The 24,068-nt window shown below is 39.3% G+C and overlaps 1 protein-coding gene across 1 annotated transcript; it reads left to right on the top strand.

Moving 5' to 3' along the window:
- The first annotated feature begins 4,854 nt into the window (after positions 1 to 4,854).
- Positions 4,855 to 23,662, top strand: Ly96 (lymphocyte antigen 96). Its single transcript, XM_026397315.2, has 5 exons — positions 4,855 to 5,252; positions 9,010 to 9,099; positions 12,213 to 12,341; positions 22,122 to 22,174; positions 23,523 to 23,662. The coding sequence occupies exons 1-5, from the start codon at positions 5,141 to 5,143 to the stop codon at positions 23,619 to 23,621; spliced, it is 483 nt and encodes a 160-aa protein (XP_026253100.1). The 5' UTR covers positions 4,855 to 5,140; the 3' UTR covers positions 23,622 to 23,662.
- Positions 23,663 to 24,068: the final 406 nt, after the last annotated feature.

Raw genomic sequence — 24,068 nt, 5'->3', positions numbered from 1 at the left:
AGTTATTTATTTTTGTACAAAAAATTGCCCCGGTGTCTGTGTCTGGAATTGGGGAGTGGCTTTGCGGAGAGGTTCTCTCATGAGATTGCCATCAACATTAGCAGGTGCTGCTGTCATCTGGGGGCTGGCCTGGAGCAGAAAGGACTGGCTTACTCACATGACTGATTGGTGCTAGCTTTTTGGCAAGATACTTCAGTTTCTTATCACATGGATCTTTCTTTAGGGCTTCTTGCTTCCTCCAGAGTAAGTGAACCGAGAGCACAAGGTGGAAACTAAAAGGTCTTGCATGACATTTTCATTGCGTGATACTTTATTGGTTACAGTCAACTTTATTCAGTATTTGATGTGCTTACCAGGAGGTGAGGCTCATTGAGAGCCATCTGGGAGGCTGGCTACCACAATGTTTTTCCATTAATTTTTTTAAAAATTTTTTTTAGTTGTTGATGAACCTTTATTTTATTCATGTATTTATATGTGGTGCTGAGAATTGAACCCAGTGCCTCACATGTGTGAGGCAAGAGCTCTATCACTGAGCCCCACCCCCTATTAACTTTTTTTTTTAAGCTTGCTCTTTGTGTTGTTAGCAACCACTGATGCTCAATGCCTAAAAGCACTAATTCACTAAGGTGTTGCAAAAGAATGAATATATATAAATTTTAAATCCATCTGCTATTATTTATTTATTTATTTATTTATTGCAATTCTAAGAATTGAACCCAGGGCCTCATATATGCTAGGTGAGCACTCTACTACTGAGGCACAACCCTAGTCCAAAATGATTATATTCTAGCATTCCTTTTTTCATGTATTAGTAGAAATACCCCCAAAAGTAGAGAAAAGAGTACAAGAAACTAAGAAAAACTTGCTATTCTTTATTTGGTTACTCAGTAGTTCATTTTGTATAGAAAAGTCAGGTAAGTGCTTGATTCTCTCCCTTTATTTACTAGTTTCAAAAATAGGATTGGGCTGGGGATGTGGCTCAAGTGGTAGGCGCTCGCCTGGCATTCACAGGGCACTGGTGGGTTCGATCCTCAACACCACATAAAAATAAAAATAAACATAAACATATTGTGTCCACCTAAAAAACTAAAAGATAAATATTAAAAAATAGAATTGTTTTCCTATCTAGTAATAATTAGAAAACAATTATGCTATGAACTTGTGGACTTAAATGTATTTAATTGCATTTCAATTTATTGCAGATATTATATTATCTAACTTACATTATCTATATAAACATTAGTGTTTATTTATTCATATAGGTAGACTTTATGGCATATATACTTTATGGTATATGTAGTGTATATGTGTGTGTGTGTGTGTGTGTGTGTGTGTGTGTATATTTAGAGTCATACAGGTTGATTATTTAATGATGTCATAAGATGTTCATGCCCTTATCACCATAAAATGTGAATGTTACTTTATATGACAAAAATAATTTTATAAAATAAATAATTTTATGGATATGATGACATTAAGGATTTTGAGTTGAGTTATACTGGATCATCCTGCTGGGTCCATTGGAATCCAAGGTCCTTATAAGAGGGAGGCAGGGGATTAGAGGAGAAGCCAATGGCCTGATGGAAGCACAAATAGGATGAATGAATTTTGAAGATGGAGGGGTATACAAAGACTGCAGCACTGTAGGCTGAGAAAGGCAAAGAAAAAGATCCTCCCCCTAGAGTGTCCAGAAGGAACCAGCTCGGCTGACACTGAAACAGGGCCGTAACATGGCAACTTCACTATTCCAGGACCCAGGGGCTGAACTCTAGGATCTGATCTAAAATGACCTTGAGAGTCTGGCAGAATCAAGTCTCCAGTGAGCGGAAACTGAAGAACAAGCACAGGACCTAGAGGACCCGTGCCAGGGCCATCAGCAGTTGCAGGATCAACCAAAATAATGGAGAGACCCGAAACTTCCAGTTACAAAGTATCCACAAGTTCCTGGACCTGGATATAGGAGGACTATTTCACCAGGACTCCACCAGGACTCAGGGTTAAAACTAACTAGGCCCCAACCTTTAGAATTCCTTTTCTGTGGGCCAATAAGGGAAACAGATATGAGCACGACTCTTGTCACCTTGTAGGACCTACGATAAACTGTTTTCTTTTTGCAAAACTGATGCCATAGTATTGACTTACATGTGCCTCTGATAGCGAGCCTTGGCTCAGTATCAACACTTGGACTTTAGTCCAGTGAAACTGATTTTGGACTTCTGATTTCCAGACTGTAGGAGAATACATTTGTATCATTTTAAGCCACTAAATTCATTATTGCTGCAGTAGGAAACTAATAACACTCATCTTTGGTTAGGAGAGTATCTTTAAATTGGTTACTAATAAGATAAAATGTTCCTGGCTCATTTTGTACGTTTTCTGCCCCAGACCTGGAATGACAAATTTTCCAAGGAACTGTGGATCCTTTTAGGTGGAAATATTTTAAGATCTCTAGGGGGTGCTGGGCTTGAGGATGCACACTTGTAATCCCAACGTCATAGGAGGCTGGGGCAGGATTGCAAGTTCAAGGCCAGTCTCAGCAATTTAGCAAGACTGTGGCAAAATAAAAAATAAAAAGGTGGGGGGGTATAGCTCAGAGGTAGAGCACTCTTGGGTTTGAGCCCTAGTACCAAAAAAAAAAAAAAAAAGGAAATCTCTTTAGGGGTTATTCATGGACTCTCCCCTCTCCCCATCTTTTAAGTTTATTCTAAAATTGTGGTAAAAATAAAACATAAAACTTGTCAACTTTTACAACGTTGGAGGTAAAACTCAGGGCCTCACACATAAGTACTCTACCACTAAACTACATCCCAACCCATAAACTTTACCTTCTTTTTTTTTTTAATATTTATTTTAGTTGTACACAACACCTTTATTTTGTTTGTTTATTTTTATGTGGTGCTGAGGATCAAACCCAGGGCCTCGCACCTGCTAGATGAGTGCTCTATCGCTGAGCCACAACCCCAGCCCTTTTTTTTTTTAGTTGTAAATGGATCTTTTATTTATTTATTTATTTATATGAAGATCAAACCCAGGGCCTCACTCATGCCAGGCAAGTGCTCTACCACTGAGCCACAACCCAGCCCCTAAACTTTACCTTCTTAATAAATTTTAAATGTGCAGTTCAACAGTGTTAATTATATTCACATTGTTATGCAAAAAAATTTCTAGAACTTTTTCATTTTGTAAACCTGAAACCCTATGCCCATTGGACAACTTCCCATGTCCCATCTCCCCTTCCTCCCAGAAGGTTTTCCTTTTTAATTTAATTTAATTTAATTAATTAATTTTTTTTTGCGGTACTAGGGATTGAACCCAGGTATGCTCAATGCCTGAGCTACATCCCTGGCCCTTTTATTTATTTATTTATTTTTAAATTTTGGGGCAGGGTAAGGACAAGTTGACCAGGCAGGCCTTGAACTTGCAATCCTCCTGCCTCAGTCTCCTGAGTAGCTGGGATTACAGATGTGCAGCATCATATCCAGCTGGGTTTTTGCATTTTTATATATGGAAAAATATCACCGTTCTATAGCAGAAGTTTTTTTTACCAACATATCATTATTTTCCTCTGATGTGTGCAGATCTCTAAGCCACAACTCTGTGTAGGGTTAGGCTACTAACCCTGAACTACTCCCTATAAAGGATTTCTTCAGCAAAGCATTTAAAAGGAATAGCTGGGTCTGGGACTGTAGCTCAATGGTAGAGCACCTGCCTTGCACGTGGGAAGCACTGGATTCAATCCTCAGCACCACATATAAATAAATAAATAAATAAATAAATAAATAGTGACCATCTACAACTAAAAACAAATTAATTAATAAAAATAAATAAAAAGGAATAGCTGCTTTCCCCTCCACCCCCTTTTTTTGGATACCAGGGATTGTATCCAGGGGCATTTAATCACTGAGCCACATCCCCAGCCCTTTTTATTTTTTTTTTTTCATTTTGAGACAGGATATCCCTAAGTTGCTGAGGCTGGCTTTGAACCTGTGATCCTCCTGCCTCCTGAGTCACTGGGATTACAGGAGTACCCAGCAGGAATAGCTGCTTTCATAAAACATAGTGAGTTTTGAAATAAAACATATGACACACAAAAAATATTGACGTTTTATTACTGGAATTCAAAATATTCTCTTGCAGGCTGGTTGGAAGTCAGGGGTAAAACAAGTTATCTAGCATGCTCAGAGTCCTGGCTTGGATTCCCAATACCATACTATAGGGAACCTAACCGAACCGAACCAATTCCTGGTAGCTCTAATTTGTTGTAGGTGAGTGCGCATGCTCAAGACTGGTGAGGACACACATAGAGCTCAGAACTACAGCTGGTGTCCTCTGTAGGGTGTCATCTAGCGGGTTCTGTACATGTGATTCAACCTGCTATGGAGCAGAAATAGTTTGCGTGAAAATTTTCAGTTCGGATCTATATGTCCATGAGCCATCAAAAATTGTTGAATGAAGAGGTTGTGCGGGCAGAGCACAGTGGTGCCCGCCTGTAATCTCAGGGGTTGGTGGGGGCGGGGCTGAGGTAGGAAGATTTCGAGTTCAAAGCCAGCCTCAGCAAAAGCGAGGCGTCAAGCAACTCAGTGAGACCCTGTCTCTAAATAAAATACAAAATAGGGTTGGGGATGTGGCTCAGAGATGAAGTGCCTCTGAGTTCAATGCCCAGGGTGAGGGTGGAGAGGTGGGGGAGGGCGGAGGTTGTGCCATAGAACAACAATGCAGATGGAAAAAGTGCATCTGTTGAAGTTTAAAAAGAGCTCAACAGGTGGTTTCTTTGCTATTGCCTGGCAAGTGTCTTAAGTGTGTTGTTTTTAAAGCTCTGGATGCTTAAAATTTGCATCAAGTGTTCAAAAAGAGTGCATTAAAGTCATTTCCCTCTCTCCCCTTGCAGGAAGTGCTTAAATCTCTCTCTCTCTCTCTCTCTCTCTCTCTCTCTCTCTCTCTCTCTCACACACACACACACACACACACACACACACACACACAGTCACACATGCACATAGAAAGAGGAAACAGTTGGATAGGAACTCAGAAATCATGTGACTGATGACTAAGTTAAATTTTTCCTATTTACTGGAAGGAAGAGTCTGATGATTTGTTACCGATTTTTTTTGCATTCTTAAAGTTTTCGAGCTATCACATTATGTTATCATTTATGCTCTTTTCTACTATGTTTTCTTCCATACTTACTGAACCTGAGGAGCAACACTGGACCTGCAGCTCCTCTGATGCAACCATTGCTTACACCTACTGTGGTAAGTAAAACAGCAACAACTCGTATTTGTGGACTCAACTCTTTGAGGGAAGTTTTCACAAGAAACTTGCTGCTGTCGCGACACATGAACTGCTGCTGCTGCTACCCAGGGGGAAAACAACTGCTGCTCACATTCTCTGTATGCATCTTCTTGACCCCTCACAGAGCTTGAGAAATCTCTGAATTCTTGTGCTTGTCCCCCAAGTGATTCTGTTGGTCTCTGTGGTCAGTTGTCTCTACCTTGAGCCCAGTTTCGGTTTCTTCCAAGTTTCAGGAGGACTGTTTCCTTTTTTTTTTTTTTTTTTTTTTTTTGCCTCAACCCCAAGAATAACTGGTTCTTCTTCCTGAAAGGTATAACATTCCTAGCTGCTTACTGGAGGTTATTTCTATTCGAGGCTGTGATTTTAGAGGGCTCTTGGAAATCATCTTCCTGGTCTGTTGGTTTCTAGGTGTGTGATCTTGAGCAAAATAGTTAGCCTCTCTGTGCCCTAGCTTTTATAGTTATAAAAATGAAAGTGATTTTAGAGCCTACTTTCTAAGGATTGCTTTGAGGTAAAGATTTGAAAACAGGGTCACATTAGAAACAATAATATTGACTTTTTAAAGTTAGTTATATCCGTTGCTATTAGCTGGTGTCTCATCCTTTCCCTGCCCACATTTTCTCATTGGCAAGTGGCTAGAATCTGAAGGGCATGACAGCTGTTTTGGTTTGGTACTTTCCACTGAGCTGCTCACCGTGGGTTGACTGCCCTCTTCTACTCACTAGTGATGTCAGGATGGTTGAAAGTAATGTTTCCCAAAATACAAGTTCTTTGAAATTATTTGGGGAAAAAAGGATCTGTGGCTTAATCATCTTAGTGAGACTGACAAATGTATTTTGAGTTCAGAGAAGTTCTGTAATAAAGAAGCCTATTTAAACACAATATTTTCTTTTTTTTTTAAATTTTAATATTTTATTTTTTAGTTATCGGCAGACACAACATCTTTGTTTGTATGTGGTGCTGAGGATCGAACCTGGGCCGCACGCATGCCAGGCGAGCGCGATACCGCTGAGTCACATCTCCAGCCCAATAAACACAATATTTTCTAGTTTATTTTTATTTGGGGGAATATGTCTTGACTGTTCTGAAAAAACACTAATGCTAATGTAGAGTCCTTTCTGGGGAATTAGGATAATAATTGACCCATGTAAGAGTAAGACAGAGCCATATGTGCTGGTGCACACCCGTAATCCCAGCAACTCGGGAGGCCGAAGCAGGAGGATCACAAGTTGCAGGCCAGCCTCGGCAACTTTTCAAGACCCTGTGTCAAAAAAAAAACAAAACAAACTGGGGATGTGGCTCAGTGGTATAGCACCCCAGTTTCAATCCCTGGTATGGGGTGGAGAAAAAGAAAAAAAGCAAAGAAATAAAATGAAAAATAAAATAAACAGAAGAGTATACACTCTCTCTCCCTCTCTTGACCTTTTGCCATGAGATGATTTAGCAAGAAGGCCCTTACCAAATGCCAGCACCTTGATGTTGGACTTCCCAGGCTCTAGAACAGTGAGAAATGTAATTTTGTTCTTTATAAATTACCCCGTCTTTGATATTCTGTTATAGTAGAACAATACAGACTAAGACATCTGTAGATGGCTGCTTTTGCTCTATGTCCTTATCTGGCCTTTGCTGTTTGTGAACACATCCTAGTGTCTCTTTGAGTGTCCAAATTTCCTCTTATAAAGACACCAGTCCGATTGGATTGGGGCCACCCTCATGTCCTTATTTTAGCTCATTCATCTCTTGAAAGTCTTTATCTCTATCTCTAGTCTCTATCTCTGTCTCTTTCTGTGACATTGGGAGTTAGGACTTCAACATATGAATGCAGGGGCTGTAACATACAATCCTCCCTGTGAAGCATGTGTGTGTCTTGGCATCTGGTGGGTCCTCCACTCCATGCATGTCAGACTCTTTACCAGCCTTTCAATCATACAGTCTATTATTTTAACCAGAACTTCCTCACCTTCCTTCTGTTTCATTAACATTTGAAGTCTGTTAAAGATCCTGTTTGTCTTAAACTGGGTGTGTTGGTGCATACCTGTCATCCCAGAAAGTTGGGAGACTGAGGCAGGAGGATCACAAGTTTGAGGCTAGGCTCCAATTTATTGAGACCCTGTCTCAGAATAAAAAGGGCTGGGGGTGTAGCTCAATGGTAGAGAGCCCCTGAGTTCAGTGCCCAGTACTCCCCACCCCCATTTCTATTTGCTTTCTACAGATTGGCTGAGTCAGTTCAATTCAGTTTAAAGGATTTTCTTCTTCTTCCTCCTCCTCTCTCTCTCTCCTTCTCCTCCTTCTTTTCCCATGTACATAACCATCCTGTTTTCTTTCCTTTTTTATTATTATTTTTATTTGTTCTACTTAGTTGTACATGACAGCAGAATGTATTTCAATTCATCATACACAAATGGAGAGCAACATTTCAATTCCCTGGTTGTACAAGGTGCAGAGATATACCATTTGTGCAATTATACATGTACCTAGGGTAAGGATGTCCATCTCATTCCACCATCTTTCCTACCCCCATAACCCCTTCCCACCCTCCCCTTTGCGCTGTCCAAAGTTCCTTCATTATCCCCATGTCCCCACCCCCCCCCGCCCCAATCATAGATCAGCAACCATCTTCTTTTCTCTTGGTGTTTTCAAAATTTTCTCTTTAACTTGTGACAATATGATTATTATGTGTCTTGGTGTGAAATATTTTTAGTTCATTTAGTTTGGGGTCTTTTAGACTCCCTGGATTTTTCTTTCCCAGATTTGAGAAGTTTTTAGTCAATAATTCCTTAGGGGAATGGCATCTATGAGCCCAAGCAACTATTGCCTTCTCTCCCAGATAGTTAGACTGCACCAGACCTGTCGGATCTCTAGGACTAGTGAGACAGATACTAGTTTTAGGGGATCCCCAGAGAAGTTGTGGTGCTGGATGTTTGGGTCAACTCTTTCCCTCCCCAGGCAGAAGCTGAGAACTGGGATTTTCCATCAGCTCATAATGTGCTGAGCAGAGGGGAGGATCAATATGAAGCCAGGGCCTTCATTTTCTCCTAAGCAGCTAGACTGTGGCAGACTGATCTATATGAGCTCCAACAATCTAGTCCTCTGGGGAACTTCCTGGAAGAATTGGAGTGCTGGACATGCAAATCAATTTCTTCTCTCCCCTCATTGGGACTAGGGGCTAGGAAGTCTTTTCCATATTGTATAGGGCTACACTGGGGTAAGAAACTCTGAGAGTCTATCCTAAATCTCCTGGATGTTTTTGGTGAGTCTGGTTTTGTGTTCTCCTGGGTGTAGGAGAATTTTAATTAGTTTGTGATTCTTTTTATAATTTATTGAATACCAGTATGTAAATATGTTGGAAGTACAACATACTAAGAGTGTTGGTCATTTACCTTTTTTTCTTTATTATTATTTTAGTTTTCAATGTACCTTTATCTTATTTATTTATATGTGATGCTGAGAATCGAACCCAGTACCTCACACATGCTAGGCAAGTGCTCCATCACTGAGCCACAACCCCAACCCTAGTTTATGATTTTTAACAGATGGAGTTTGTCTATGAATTGTTGTGTTTGTGGTGGTAAATCAAGGGGCTTTCTACTCTATCATGTTGCTGATGTCCCTGTATAATTTTAATGCAAAAGGCATCTTTTGGGGGATGATAGAATATATGTATTTATTAGAAGTGATATATAATAACTTATTGACATTATCCTTTTTTCTGTTTAGATGACATTAAATTTCCTATTTTAGTTAGACCTGAACCCTGTATATCATTGAAAGGCACTGAAGGATTTTTGCATATTTTCTACATTCCAAGTAAGTACATTTTTTTTGTTTCTGTATATCAACTAGTTATTTAGGATATATCAATGATAGCTGGGCTCAGTGGCTCATGCATGTAATCACAGCAACTCAGGAGGCTGAGACAGGAGGGATTACAAGTTTGGGGCCAGCCTCAGCAACTTAGTGAGACCCTGAGAAACTTATTGAAAACTTGTCTCAAAATAAAAAATAAAAAGGGCAGTCCTTTCCATTTTTTATTTTGGAACAGGGTCCCAAATAAACTTAATAAACACCCTCCCCTCCTCCTAATTTTAGTCCTCTAGCATCCAAGAAATGAATGATAGACAATTATGTTTTAATTTTCCTGAATCTAATTGTTCTATTTGTATATGATAGTCTTGTCTTTGCATTTATTTTTCATTAAATCAGCCCTGGGTTCCAAATATACTTGTATTAATTATATATTGTTATATAGCAAATTATCACAATCTTAGTAGCTTAAAACAGTACACATCTATTATCTCATAATCTCATAGTAGGTCAGTAGTCTGGATATGGCTTACCTGTGCTAGCTTCAGAGTCTCCAACAAGGCTACAGTCTTGGCATTGACCAGGGCTGTGGTCTCTTCTGTGGGCTACCCAGGGAAGGAACCACTTCTAAGCTCATGTGCTTGTTGACAGTATAGTTTCTGAATATTGGCTGTTGGCTATCCCTCAGTTCCTTACCACACGGGTTTTTTCAAATTAGGTTCTTGCTTCATCAAAGCCAGCCAGAGGGACAGTCAGATAACAAAGAGGAAGTGACAGTCTAAAGTAGTGTATTTGTAGAGTGATACTTGTCATCTTTGCTGTATTTTGTTGGTTAGAAGCAAGTCACTAGGCCAGTTCGCACTCATGGGTAGAGGATTACCTAAGGACACAGGGATAAAAATGGAAATAGAACTCAGAATGATAGACAATTGTGGTTTTTTGTTTGAGTACCAGGGATTGAACCCAGAGAGCTCAAACACTGAGCCATGTCCCAGCCCTTTTTAAAAAAAATTTTAAAAATTTTGAAACATTCTTCTTGGTTGGTCTTGCTAAGTTGCTTAGAGCCTCACTATATTGCTGAGGCTGGCCTTGAACTTGCGATCCTCCTGCCTCAGCCTCCTGAATTGCTGGGATTACAGACCTGCACCACCACACCTAGCAATAATTGTGTTTTATTTTCTGAATATTTCAGTTCTCAGTGTTTAATTTCCCTGTAACTAATTGTTTCATTTGTATTTGGATATTCTTGTCTTTGCATTCACTTTTTCACTAAAAAATACTTAGGGCTGGGTGGTTTAGGTCAGTGGTAGAGCACTTGCCTGTCATACATGAGTCCATGGGTTTGATCCCTAGCATCAGACACACATACACAACAGGGGCAGGAAAGATACTTAGTAAATACTTGGTATATTTCAAGTATTATGTAGACTGTAAATTTATTGATAGGGCATTCTTTTGATCTTCAAGAATGTCAGAGCAATAGGACATATGGATAAGCAGATAACATAACATGATAAGTGAAATGATAGCAGTAAGGCTCTCATTCTAGAGATTTATTGTGGGAAATACCTGTGAACAATAAAGGGAGAGGAGGCCACAGAAGTCATGAAGAGTATTCAGATTGGAGTTCAGTTCTGATACCTTTGAGAAGTGAAAGGGGCTAGGCTTGCTGTGTGTGTCTGTAGTCTCAGCTACTCAAGAGGGTGAGGCAGGAGCATCTCTTGAGCCCTCCAATTTGAAACTAGCCTGGGCAATATAGTAGGACCCTGTCTCAAAAAAAAAAAAAAAAAAAAAAAAAAAAAACAAAAAACAACACACACACACACACACCCCCCCAAAGTATAAACCACAAAAATGAAAAGTGAAAGGGAAGGAAAGAGAATTAGATAGGATGATCATCACAACAAAAATGCATCCTTGAGTTCCTGTCAGCCAGGTCAGTGAGGAGCCCTGGAGCAAAGGCTGCTTACCACCAGAGACCCATGATAGACAGGACTTGCCTGGTTTGAGGGACTTTGTGGTACTTCATTGTTCCAGGAGCATCCTGTAAGAGCTTGGTCTATGGGTGAGTGCTACACTGAGCTCTAGGCTACCTGCCAACTACCCTCCTTCTGATATTTGTTGTTATTTGTATTCTTGATGATTTCTGGTCTAATTGGAGTGAGATGAAATCTCAGTATAGTTTTGATTTGCATTTCCCTGAGAACTAGAGATATTGAACATCTTATACTTGTTGACCATTTGTACTTCTTTAGAAAAGTGTCCATCAATTGCCCATTTATTGAATTATTTGGGTTTTTTTTGGTGTTATGTTGAGTTCTTTTTTTTAAAAAATGTGTTTTTTAGTTGTAGATGGACACACTATCTTTATTTTATTTATTTATTTCTATGTGATTCTGAGGATCAAACCCAGTGCCTCATGCACATGAGGCAAGCACTCTACCACTGAGCTACAACCACAACCCTCTAGTTCTTTATACATTCTATAATGATTCATGACCTTATTAGAAAAACATTTTCAGTGAGGTAGTAGTTCCAATAATTGTTTTCCTTAGATAAAAGATTGTATATCTTTTCCATTTGGACTGGTTGAATACTTTGTAAGAGTTCAGGCAAGTCTATCATTTACTGGAATTTTCCACATTAACTGGTAATAGAGAGATCATGAAGAAATTTTAAAGGCCATATATTTAATTTTTAATTAAAAAATTCAAATTTATTCTGCAAGAAATGTTTCATCAAAAATACTAAAAAGTTGGCATGAGTTAATTGTCTTCACTTCCTTTCCTTTGAATTTTCTAGCAGAAGAGACTAGAATTGAAAATTTTTTGTCTTTGATAGTTTCTAATATCAAGTTATGAAGGTTTCTCTACTTTTTGACAAGACATACATAGCCCTTACCATGGAACATTCTACTTGACCACAAAGTTGCCCTCTTGGAACTTCTGTTTGCAGAACCTGAGGGCAATAATAACACCCACCTCATGGATAGTTGTGATGATAAAATGAAATAATGTAGGAAAAGCCCAGGGCACATGCTAAGTATGCAAAAAAAATGCTATTCTGTATAGGAGAATTTCTTATTTAAGGGGCTAATGGAATTTTTTCTTTTTAAGGGAGAGATTTAAAACAATTATATTTCAATCTCTATATATCTGTCAACTCCATGAATTTGCCAAAGCGCAAAGAAGTTATTTGCCGAGGAGCCAATGATGAATATTCTTTTTGCAGAGCTCTGAAGGGAGGTAAGCATTCAGCTCATCTTGCTTACGGAATGGAACATAATTCTTTATAAGAATTTTATTGGAGTTCAAATGTTCAAAAATAATTTCTGATTATCTTCTGTAGTGTCTGTTGTGATATATATATTTTTTCATCACAGATGTTAGTAATTTGAGTTTTCTCTCTCCTTCTCTTTGTTAACATGGCTGGGGTTTATTAATTTTATTTATTTTTTCAAATAACCAACTTTTTGTTCTGTCAGTTTTTTCAATTGTTTCTTTTGTTTCAATTTCATTGAATTTCGGCTCTAATTTTAATTATTTCCTGTCTTCTACTGCTTTTGGTGTTGATTTGTTCTTCTTTTTGTAGGCTTTTTTTTTTTAAAGAGAGAGAGAGAGAGAGAGAGAGAGAGAGAGAGAGAGAGAGAGAGAATTTTTTTTAATATTTATTTTTTAGTTCTCGGCGGACACAACATCTTTGTTGGTATGTGGTGCTGAGGATCGAACCCGGGCCGCACGCATGCCAGGCGAGCGCGCTACCGCTTGAGCCACATCCCCAGCCCCTTTTTGTAGGCTTTGAGATGCAATGTTAAGTCATTTATTTGTTGACTTTTTCTTCTTTTAAGAAATGAACTCTATGCAATGAACTTTCCTTTTAGTACTGCCTTCATAGTGTCCCAGAGATTTTGATATATTGCATAGTGTTCTCATTTACCTCTAAGAATTTTTTAATCTCTTCTTTTATGTCTTTTGCAATCTATTGTTCATTCAATCACATATTATTTAATCTCCAGGTGTTGGAGTAGTTTTTATTTTTTATTGTATCATTGATTTCTAATTTCATTCCATTATGATTTGATAGAATGCAGGGTGGCATCTCTACTTTTTTGTTTTTGCTAAGAGTTGCTTTGTGGCATAGTATATGGTCTATTTTAGAGAAGGATCCATGTGTTGCTGAGAAGAAAGTATATTTGCTTGTTGAAGGATGAAATATTCTATATATGTCAGTTAAGCCTAAGTTATTGATTATATTATTGAGTTCTATAGTTTCTTTGTTCAACTTTTATTTGGAAGAACTCTCCAGTGCTGAAAGAGGTGTGGTAAAGTCACCCAGAATTATTGTGTTGTGGTCTGTCTATTTGACTCTTAAACTTGAGAAGAGTTTGATGAATTTAGATGCTCCATTGTTTGGGACATATATATTTATAATTGTTATGCCTTTTTGATGTATGGTTCCCTTGAGCAGTATGAAATGTCCTTTATCTCTTTTGATTAACTTTAGTTTGAAGTCTACTTTATTTGATATGAGAATGGAGATCCCTGCTTGTTTCTGCAGTCCATGTGAGTGGTATGTTTTTTTCCCAACCTTTCACCTTCAGTCTGAGGATGTCTTTTCCTCTGAGATACACCTCTCGGAGGCAGCATATTGATTGATTTTTTTTCAATCCAATCTGCAAGTCTATGTCTTTTGATTGGTGAGTTTAGGCTATTAACATTCAGGGTTATTATTGAGGCATGATTTGTATTCCCAGACTTGACTTGGTTTCTCCTTTGATTAGTTTTTCCTTTAGTGTAATACCTCCCTCTGCTGATTTTCATTGTTGTTTTTCATTTCCTCCTCATGGAATATTTTGCTGAGGATGTTCTGTAGTGCAGGCTTTCTACCTGTAAATTCTTTTAACTTTTGTTTATCATGGAAGGTTTTTATTTCATCATCAAATGTAAAGCTTAATTATGCTGGATATAAGATTATTGGTTGACATCCATTTTCTTTCAGAGTTTAGTATATATTGTTCCAGGATCTTCTCTTTCAGGGTCTGGGTTGAAAAATCTGCAGATATCCCAATTGGTTTCCCCCTATATGTAATCTGATTCCTTTCTCTCATGACTTTTAAATTCTCTCCTTATTCTCTGTGTTAGGCATTTTCATTATAATGTGCCTTGGTGTGGGTCTGTTGTGATTTTGTACATTTGGTATCCTGTAAGCCTCTTATATTTGGTTTTCCAATTCATTCTTTGTGCTTGGAAAATTTTCTGATAGTATTTCATTGAGTAAATTGTTCATTCCTTTGGTTTGGAACTCTATGCCTTCCTCTATCCCAATAACTTAAATTTGGTCTTTTTATGTTATCCCATATTTCTTAAATGTTCTGCTCATGGATTCTTACCATCTTCACTGTGTGATCTACATTCTTTTCAAGATTATATATTTTGTCTTCATTGTCTGTCTGAGGTCCTGTCTTCCAAGTGGTCTAATCTGTTGGTGATGCTTTCTGTTGAGCTTTTAATTGGTTTATTGTTTCTTTCATTTCAAGGATTTCTGTTTGTATGTTTTTTTCTGAACCTCTATCTCCCTATTGAAGTAATCTTTTGCTTCCTGTATTTGTTCATGTATCTTGTTATTGAAATTATCTTTTGCTGCCTGTATTTGTTCTCTTATATCATCCTTTAATTCACAGAACATTTTAATTATGTACATCCTGAACTCCTTCTCTGTCACTTCTTCTGTTGTGCTGGATATGATTCTGATAATACAGTATCTTGATTTATTTGGGGCACTTTTTTCCCTTGTGTTTTCATGTTGTTCATGAATCTTCGCTTCTAGCACTGCGGCGCGGCATTACCATTTTTACCCTATAGGCCTATAATGCCGCTGCAGGGTTCCAATACTTCTCCTTTAAGGGGAAGAACAATGTTAACAGATCCCAATATGAACAATATACAACCTTAAACCACAGAGTTGCTATTAAGATGTTTACAGTTTTGTCACAATATACAGAAATGGTGAGTTCAATTATTATCTACAATATAAATAGTAGGTTTGCAAAAGGGTGGACAAAAACAGGGGATGTGGTGTAGGATGAGATGTTGAGGGGGTAGGAGGTGAGGATATAGTTATTAGTTCTTAGGAAGTGTGAAAGAGGAATCTAAACAAGATGGTTAGTAGCAGGAGAAGAGAGAGAACGTGATTTTAGGGAGACAAGTAAGTGGGATGACAATAGAGTACATAAAACAAACATACATAAACATTAAGAAAAATAAAAAAATAAAAAAATATACAACACAACTGTAATATACTATGCAGACATCCTGTCCTCAGTATCCTAATTCCTGCAAAGTAGTTGGTTTCACAAATGTTGGGGATATGAGGGTGGGAGAATAGAGAGGGAGAAAAGAGGAAAAAAAAATCTTGAAGAAACAAGGATTGTTTTGGTTGGAGATCAGTATCTTTCCTGCTTCCTTTCTCATCCAATAGGTGGGGTTGTCTGTTGTTTGCTGATATCTCCACCCTCAGGATGGTGAAGGTTACCCAGGAGGGAGGGTTGGTCTTGGGTGCAGGGCACCTGGAAGTGGGGTGTGGCATCAGCCAGTCCCCAGTGGGAGACTGCACCCCAAGGATGTCCTCTGGGGTCCCCTTGTGTGATGTGGGTGCCTGCTCTTATCTCCTTATATTACCTGTAGCCCTCACAGTTTCTGGTTTCTAATTTATTCTCTAAACTGTATCTCACTCACCCTCTCCCTCTTTTACTTCCTAATTGGGGACCTTTCTCTCCAGAGGTCTCATGGGTTGCACTCTGGGGGCTGCACATCTCTCTTGGAAAGCTGTTTTGTATTGGGCAGTCACTGTGCTGATTTAGCAGCTGCCAGGGGAGGGGGGAATCGAGGACTATTGGTACCTGCCCAGCTGGTGTTCCAAGGTGGAGTTGCCCCAACTAAAGATGGCAATGAAGGTGTCCCAAGATGGAGGCAGCTGCTTTCTGCGATGGAGTGTCTGGTCAGGTGGGGGAGGCTGGCCGGTGGCTTTGGGTGATGTGTTCAGAGATGCAGCTTGTGGCATGCTGCACTGTGGCTGTCGGCTGTCTCCAGACCCAGTGCAAGGCTCTGTGGATGCCAGCGGGACTGTCCGGGGCCTGCCTGGGTTCTGTGGGTGTCCTAAGTATCTTTTTATTATGAAAGACACATTAAAAAAAAAACAAAACTATTGCCAGTCCATCTACCACACAGTAACCAATCCAGACATGGTCCAGTCAGCCCAAGGGTTCCAGGTTCCAGAGTGGCCCCTTGAAAAGCCCAACCACTGGACCCCCCCCCCCCAAGTCTCAGAGGTGACAGTTCTGCCTGTACTCTGTCATTGCATTGACATGCAGTGTTTTCTGCAAATCAAGAACCTCTGCAGGGTAATCCCGTTTCCTAAGAATGAAATGTGCAGCAAAGCCTGTTCTTTACTATTTGACAACAGTCCAGGAGATATAGCACTGTTAGTGTCCTCCTCAGAGCCCTAATGTCACCGGAGAGTCAGTGCCCATCCCATCCTGTCTCTTCTCACCAACTGTTCTCAGGAACCTCACCCGTGCTCCGGCACAGGATATTCCAGGTCAACAGGGCAGGCACATATTGGGTGTTTTCTTTTTTTCTGATAAAATCCATCCTGTGTTTTCCACCTGCCCCCCAGTCCTCACTTCCTCAGTTTCTACTGCTTATGTCTGCCTGAGGATAGATACCAGGAGGTGGTGGCAGTAACTGTGGCCTTATTAGCTGCTCACTTCCATGCTTTTGCCCAAGTTTCTGGTGCCCCTGTTTCAAAGATGTTGGCCCACTGGCCCCGGCCCTGACTTGACTTGTCACCCTCCCCCACAAGTTGACACATATTTCAGAAGCTGCTCTTCTGGCCAGCTGGGTTGTGATCCTTTGGGCCTATGCCTGCTCTTGGCAGAGCATGGTGGTGGCTCTTTCTCTGCAAGGAGTTGATGACAACCTCTACTCCATAGGTATGTGGGAGTCTCGGGTTCTCTTGGAGGCAACAAGGTCTTCAATTGCCAGATACAAATATATACCCCAAAGCCATTCCCCCAGAGCCCCATCTCCTCTAGCTACACCCCACCTGCCTTCAATTACCACTCAATTAATCCCTATAAGGGGATTAATTCACTGATTGGGTTAAGGCTCTCGTAACCCAATTATTTCTTTTCTAAACCTTCTTGCATTGTCTCACATGTGAGCTTTTGGGAGGCACCTCATATCTAAACCATGACATTCTGCCCCTGGCCCCCAAAAGCTCACACTCATCTGACAATGCAAAATACATTTAATCCATTCCCAAGAGTCTCCAAAGTCTTTTAATAGTTCTGAGATTGCTCAAAGTTCAAGTCCAAAGTCTTCTCTGAGGTTCAAGGCAATCTTGCATTGCAAGCTCCTATAAAACTAAAAGCAATTTACAAGTATCCTATATACAAAGGTACAGAATAAACATTTCTATTCACAAAAAATAGGTGCATAGAAAGAATGGATGGGACCAAAGCAAGACCAAAATCCAGCTATAAGTAGTTCTGGGTTCAGCATCTGGAGCACATGGCATGATGTCCTCTCCAAAGGGCTTATGTAGCTCTACTCCTGTGGTCTTGTTGGTTGCATCTCAAGGGGCCTTTCTGTTGGCTTGTCTCTGCTCAATTCCTGGAGCTTTCCTAGGTCGATGTCCCACATTACTGGCATTTCTTAATCTTGGGGGTCTCCACTGCAGCTTTGACTTTCTCCTCAAATCTTTATACTTTGTCTTCTCAGGGAGTGCTCACAGGGAATCCCATCCTGCTGCACTTTGCCTGGATTCCAAGGCCTTCCTTTGAAATCTTGGTGGAAACCTCCATGACCCACTAACCATAGCATCCTGCATTCCTGCAGAACCAGCACCATGTGGTTGATGCCAAGGTCTGCCACCATTTGAGCAGTAGCCCAGCCTCCAGGGACCCTACCTGCAGCAGTGTGGGTGGCTGAGCACATTCAAAACACTCCCTAGGCCCCCTTGTGCAAGAAGGATCCCATACTTGTCTCTTCTCAAGAGAATTTTCACTTTTACTCCCTTGAGCCTGAGAGGGGTGTGGTCTTTCCTGCACCTAAGATGCCCTCAAGCCTTCTTTCTTATTGTCTCTGGCAAAGTCTTCAGGATTTCTTTAGTGGCAATAATGTCTTTAACAACTGCAAAGTCCTTAGGTTCAGTTTTACTACTGCCTTTCAAGTCCAAGTTTTCAAATCTTTCTGCTCTACTTTCTGCTTCCAAGTATCATAATAAACTTGGCTTAAAGTTGCCAGAAATACCCATACCACTTCCTGAGTGCTAAGCTGCCTAGACATTTCTTCTTCCAGATTAAGAAGTCCATTGCTTTTATAATCAGCCTCACAGAAAGTCTCAGGACATGGGCAAAAGCAGACAGCTTCTCATTACATGAATGGCCTCTGCTTCCAAATTCCAATAGAGACCTCCTTTTCTGAACAATCTTGAGCCCTATTTTCACTGTCCATGGTCCTATTGGCATTCTAGTCTTAGCTCCCACTAGAATCGGCCATTAAGCTCCTCTTAAAACAATCTACATTAAACAACCTAAACCAGCTCATGCTGCTAAGCATCTCAAAATCCCTCCCACAATTCCAAAATGCTCCAAAAGCTTCTGAACCACATGGTCTGGTTAATCACAGCAATGGCCCCATTCCTGGTAAAAATTTTGGTTTTAGTCAGCTATTTCACCATTATGACTAAAAGACCCAACCAATTATAGAGGAGGAACAGTTTATTTGAGAGCTCATGGTTTTAGAGGTCTTAGTCCATAGAAGACTGGCTCTATTTTTCAGGACTTGAGGTGAGGCAGAACTCATGGCAGAAGAGTGTGGCAGAGGGAAGCAGCTCACATGATGATCAGGAAGCAGAGAGAGACTGTGATATTTAACTCTTGTGCAGACCTATACTCTTTCATTGAATCAGATTGTGTCCCAATTCAATGCCTTTCTCTTCTGATATTATGCAAAATACAATAAATCCAGCTTATTCTATTTTCCCTTCTTGCTTTCCTTAGCAAACCTTGTCTATATGGCAAAGTTTCAGTGGATATACCTGGCAGTATAATTTCTACCCCTTATTCTGTTCCTTGAACCAAAATACTATTTTCAAAACTTTGAAGGTTTTGGAAGTGAAGAACAATAAGGAACATATACTTTTTTTCTTGAGATTTCTAAAGGTACTTTTCAAATTCATTTCAATCTTGTGCAGTTCAACCAATATTTATCCAATGACTTCTGTGTCCCGGGCACCACTTGCTATGAGAACAGACATGGGTCTCTCTTAGGAAGGTCGACAGCTCGATTAGGCAGAAAAATAGGCAAGAGTCTATAAAAAATTTAAATGAACTTAATAGAAGCCAAATCCATAGTAATAACTCAAATAAGGATAGATAAGTGTAACTACAAGGAGCAGATGGAGCCTGATAGGCACTGAGAAGACTCCAGGGGTAATCCTTTCAGCCAGCCTACACAGAGCGGTCATGTCAGGTCAAAATCCTGACCCTGAGCACTGTTCTTTGGATATGGGGTCTTAAAGTTCACTTCTGAAATCATTTCTAGAATTAGCGCTAGTGTTATTTTCTTCTTGGAAGCTGAGAAATGAAATCTATGCAATAATGACTCATTTCAGAAGACACATCTATGATTTCTGTCTTTTCACATGTGAATAAGTATTTATGGCACACCATCTACAGGCACAATGGAGAAAGCGAAGATGAATCAGTCAGTCGTGTCCTCCTCATAGAGCAGGGTGGAGGAAAAGAGAGGCACAAACTTATGTATGTGACAATCACACAGACGTACATATCTGATCAATACTCAAGCTAATAAAGCAAGTACCTTTGGCATATCATGAGAATTCAGAAGAGGATTCTCAATTATATAGTTTTGAGTTGGACCATGAAGGGTGGGCAGAGATTTGATATGCAAAAATAGAGAAAGGGGAGCATGTACTTTTCAGGAATTAGAGATCATGGGATGTCTAGATAGATTAATGTTCTGGTGTAATAACCCCCCGCCCCCATTTGGGTTTTTGTTTTTTATGGTCCTGGAGCTTGAACCCTGGGTCTACTGTATGATAGACAGGTGCTTCACTACTGAGCTACATCACTAGCCCCCTACTTTCAATTACTGTATAGTAGATTTCATTTTCTACAGTTCATATACACAAATTCATACAGCATGTGTTCTTCTTTGTCTGACTTTTTTCCCTGAGCATAATAACTCTGAGATTCATTGATGCTGTTGTATATGCTTCCTTCTATTGCATTGTATGGATGTACCTAAATTCATTTATCCACTTACCTACTGATGAGTGGATAAATGCATTGTTAATTATGATTTTGGCTATTACAAATAAAGTTACTATGTGCGAAAAAAGACAACCAAACCCAGACAGCCTGGCACCAGAACCATATTTCTTTCCAAAAATGCTTTGCCACCGTTATCCTTACTGTTTCTTTTTCATTGCATATTGTACTTGGAAGAGTTTCTTTATTTGTCTATATCCCCAATAGTCTTTAGCTCTTTGAGGGAAAGGATGTTGTAATAGTAGCCATTATCTCCCTAGTTCCTGGCATATAGTAGACTTTCAATAAATATTTATTGACTATTAGATTTTTAAATTGAATTGTCCTTGAATTAAAGATATAAGATTAAGAAGATACAATCTCTTCACTGAGCTTAAGAAGCATCTCAGTGTGTTACTCCCAGAAGAAGAAATATTTATGAGAACAGATGTACGCATGCAGGCATAATCTATTTATCTGATTTTAAGTATTATCTGTAGCCAATTCTGAGAACAATAACTATTTTAATTGTACATTTGACTGTTACTTAAAGAAGACTTTTTGGCTGGGTGCAGTGGTACACATCTGTAATCTCAGTGACTTGGGCGGCTGAGACAGGAGGATCCCAAGTTAGCAACACAGGGAGACTCTGTCTTAAATAAAAAATGAAAACAGCTGGGAATGTAGGTCAGTGATAAAGTGCCCCTGGATTCAGTCCCCTGCACCACCAAATCAAAACTGAAAACTATATCTTTTGTTTAACATTAAAAATATTTCTTTCTTTCCATTCGTACTCCCTGCCTCTACCCACTTCAACAGTTTCCTCTGTCTGACTAGATGGCAGAGTGTGGTTTTTCCTCCAGTTCTGGCTGTACTTCATGGCTTGTTCATGACCAGGATTATGGCTGTGATTTAATCAGAAACTAAATTCTTAGCCTTCTATTTTAAAAATTGTATTTTATTTTAAAATTCATATATCTTTACGGGTATGTTATGGTAAGTCAATACATGTAAACAATGTTTATTACTCAAATCAGGGTAGTAAGCATTTCTATCTCTTCAACCATGAATCATTTTTGTGCATTGGGAATTATGACCAGCCATTTTGAAATATATCATAGGTTGTTTGCCCAACAGTTACCTTACTGTGCTAGAGAAGAACCAGGAGTGATTCCTTCACTCTGTGTTTTTGGTGCCTCTTACTGAATTTCTTTCTGTTTACCCTCTCCCAAACCTTCCTTGTGTCTATTGACCTTAGTCAGGCTTCTCAGTGCTGTGATAAGAGGAGCTTCAGTTGTCTGGCTGCCTTTGAAATATCTCTCCCACCCTTAGGAAAAGTTTTCTCTATTACATCCAGGTAAAGGTGCAACAATATTTTTGAAAACTACAATTAAATATGTACATATATAACCTGAGGTAATGCATATTTTCATTCATTCATTCATTCATTCATTTTTTGAGACAAGTTCATCTTAAAGTTTGCATCCCCTAAGAGAGAGGCTCTGTGGGGCTGAAGAAGCCACAGGAGAGTACTAGTCAGGGTGTAAGATCTATTATTTCTCTAGTTTACTTGAGACTGCCTCTGCCAGTAGCCAGTGTTGTCTATAAAGGGATGTTCCATACAATTAAAAAAAGAAAGAAAGAAAAGAAAGATCACCTAATAATGATGTATTTTGCATTATGTTTGCAGAGACTGTGAATACAACAATACCGTTTTCCTTCAGGGGAATACTATTTCTTAAGGTATTCTTCAAAATTTATTTTGTATGTTCTTAACCTTTTGCAGTAACAGATATGTTAAGATTTTGAAATAAGTAATTTACAACCTCTAAAAATAGTGATCCAAGATTAAATTGTTTAAAAATTTTAGTTGTAGGTATTTCTTCCTTCTGTAGAATATGGAAAAATTGCACATATGATTTGCTCTTTTTTGTCATTTTTTCCTCTAACATACAAGGCTAGAAGTAATGAGAATGCTCATTTTATTAATCTGTTGAATGGTCTTCATATGAAAGCATGTTCAGTCACTGTATATAAGTCAGTAATAGTGTATAACTACTCATGCAATATACTAATTATATAAATTGTTTAGGAGAATAGAAATCACATAACTTATAGGCTTATTTTTGTTTAAAAATTTTCTTTGGAACTTAGCTTGAATGTCCAGACATTTCTAAAAATAACTACTGCCTCAATGAATACCAATGTAATTTTAGATATTTGTATCATATAACTGGCAATGAAATTTTATATATTTCACTTCTGGAAACTATTTAAAAATACACTTTATTAAAGCATATTCTTTAGCTGTTTTGTTACAAAAAGCATAATATCTGAGAAACTTATAGACTATTTTCTAAGAATTGTAGAAGTCCTCATTTTTTTCTTTTTTCTTTTTTGTACTAGGGATCAAACCCAGAGGTATTTTACCATTGAGCTACATCCAGGCTCATTTAATTTTTTTTTTTTGATATAGGGTATCCCTAAGTTGTCAAGGCTAGCCTTGAATTTGCAATCCTCCTGCCTCAGCCTCCTGAGTTGCTAGGATTATAGGCATGTGCCACCACCCCCAACTCCTCATCTTTTAATTGGGAAATAAATGGAATCTATAATCATTGAATTCAAAGGCATGTAATATTCCATGTCATTTGAAAACTGAAAAAATGATAACTGGGTTGGGAGTGTAGCTCAGTGGTAGAAAACTTGCCTACCATGCATGAGGCTTGGGTTCAGCTCCTACCACCAGAAGAATATATAAACAATTTAATTATGTGGCATTAAGGAAGTTCTTTTTAAAGCCAGGTGCTTTGGCACATGCCTGTAATTCCAGCTACTCAAGAGGCTGAGGTAGTAGAATCACAAGTTTGAGGCCAGTCTTAGTCCAGGTTCAATTGCAGCACTGACAATAAAAATTCTTTAAAAAGAGCAGCATTTGGGTCTGGGGTTGTGGCTCAGCGGTACAGCGCTCACCTAGCACATGCGAGGTGCTGGGTTCGATCCTCAGCAAATAATGTGTCCAACTGCAACTAAAAAGATATTTAAAAATAGCAACGTTTAACATTTTAACTTGTATTTTTCCCCCTTGTTTTAGGGTCGATACAGATGTGTTGCAGAAGCCATTGCTGGGCATACTGAAGAAAAACTCTTTTGTTTGAATTTTACCATCACACACCACCCTCGTCTCAATTAGAATAAATTGAGTATATTTTTATTTTTCAAAAGTGGTGTTCTTATTTTAAGAGGACCTGGAATCTGTTAATCAGGTGTGGGAAGAGGAGGATACAGGAGTGACTGTCTTGAAGGAAGACTCTTTATCGTTATGGAGCTCTAGAAACAGTTGAGAGCTGTTGGCATGATGCCCTGCCCAGAGCTCCCAGGTGCATGCAGGGACGCACTGGGGCTGTCTGGAGGTTGACAGAGAGGAGGGACGTGGGCAAGAGCTTTTATTTTGTTTTCTATGAAAAGGAACAGGCGAGGCAGGGTTGGTAGGTTTAGGATTGGCTGGTTTGAATCATTTCAGCAGGCTCTGGGGCATAGGGGCTGCTCCTGGCTGTCTTGGACCTGGTCTCCAGACAGGTGGTCCAGAGTGCGAGAGCCTCACAGAGGAGGAGGTTGCCAGTGCATGTGCTCTGGATCA

This window comes from Urocitellus parryii, chromosome 7 (genome assembly GCF_045843805.1).
Source record: "Urocitellus parryii isolate mUroPar1 chromosome 7, mUroPar1.hap1, whole genome shotgun sequence".
NCBI classification, from domain to species: domain Eukaryota; kingdom Metazoa; phylum Chordata; class Mammalia; order Rodentia; family Sciuridae; genus Urocitellus; species Urocitellus parryii.
The sequence above is the reverse complement of the archived record's forward strand: the minus strand, read 5'-3'. Positions and strand labels throughout refer to the sequence as shown.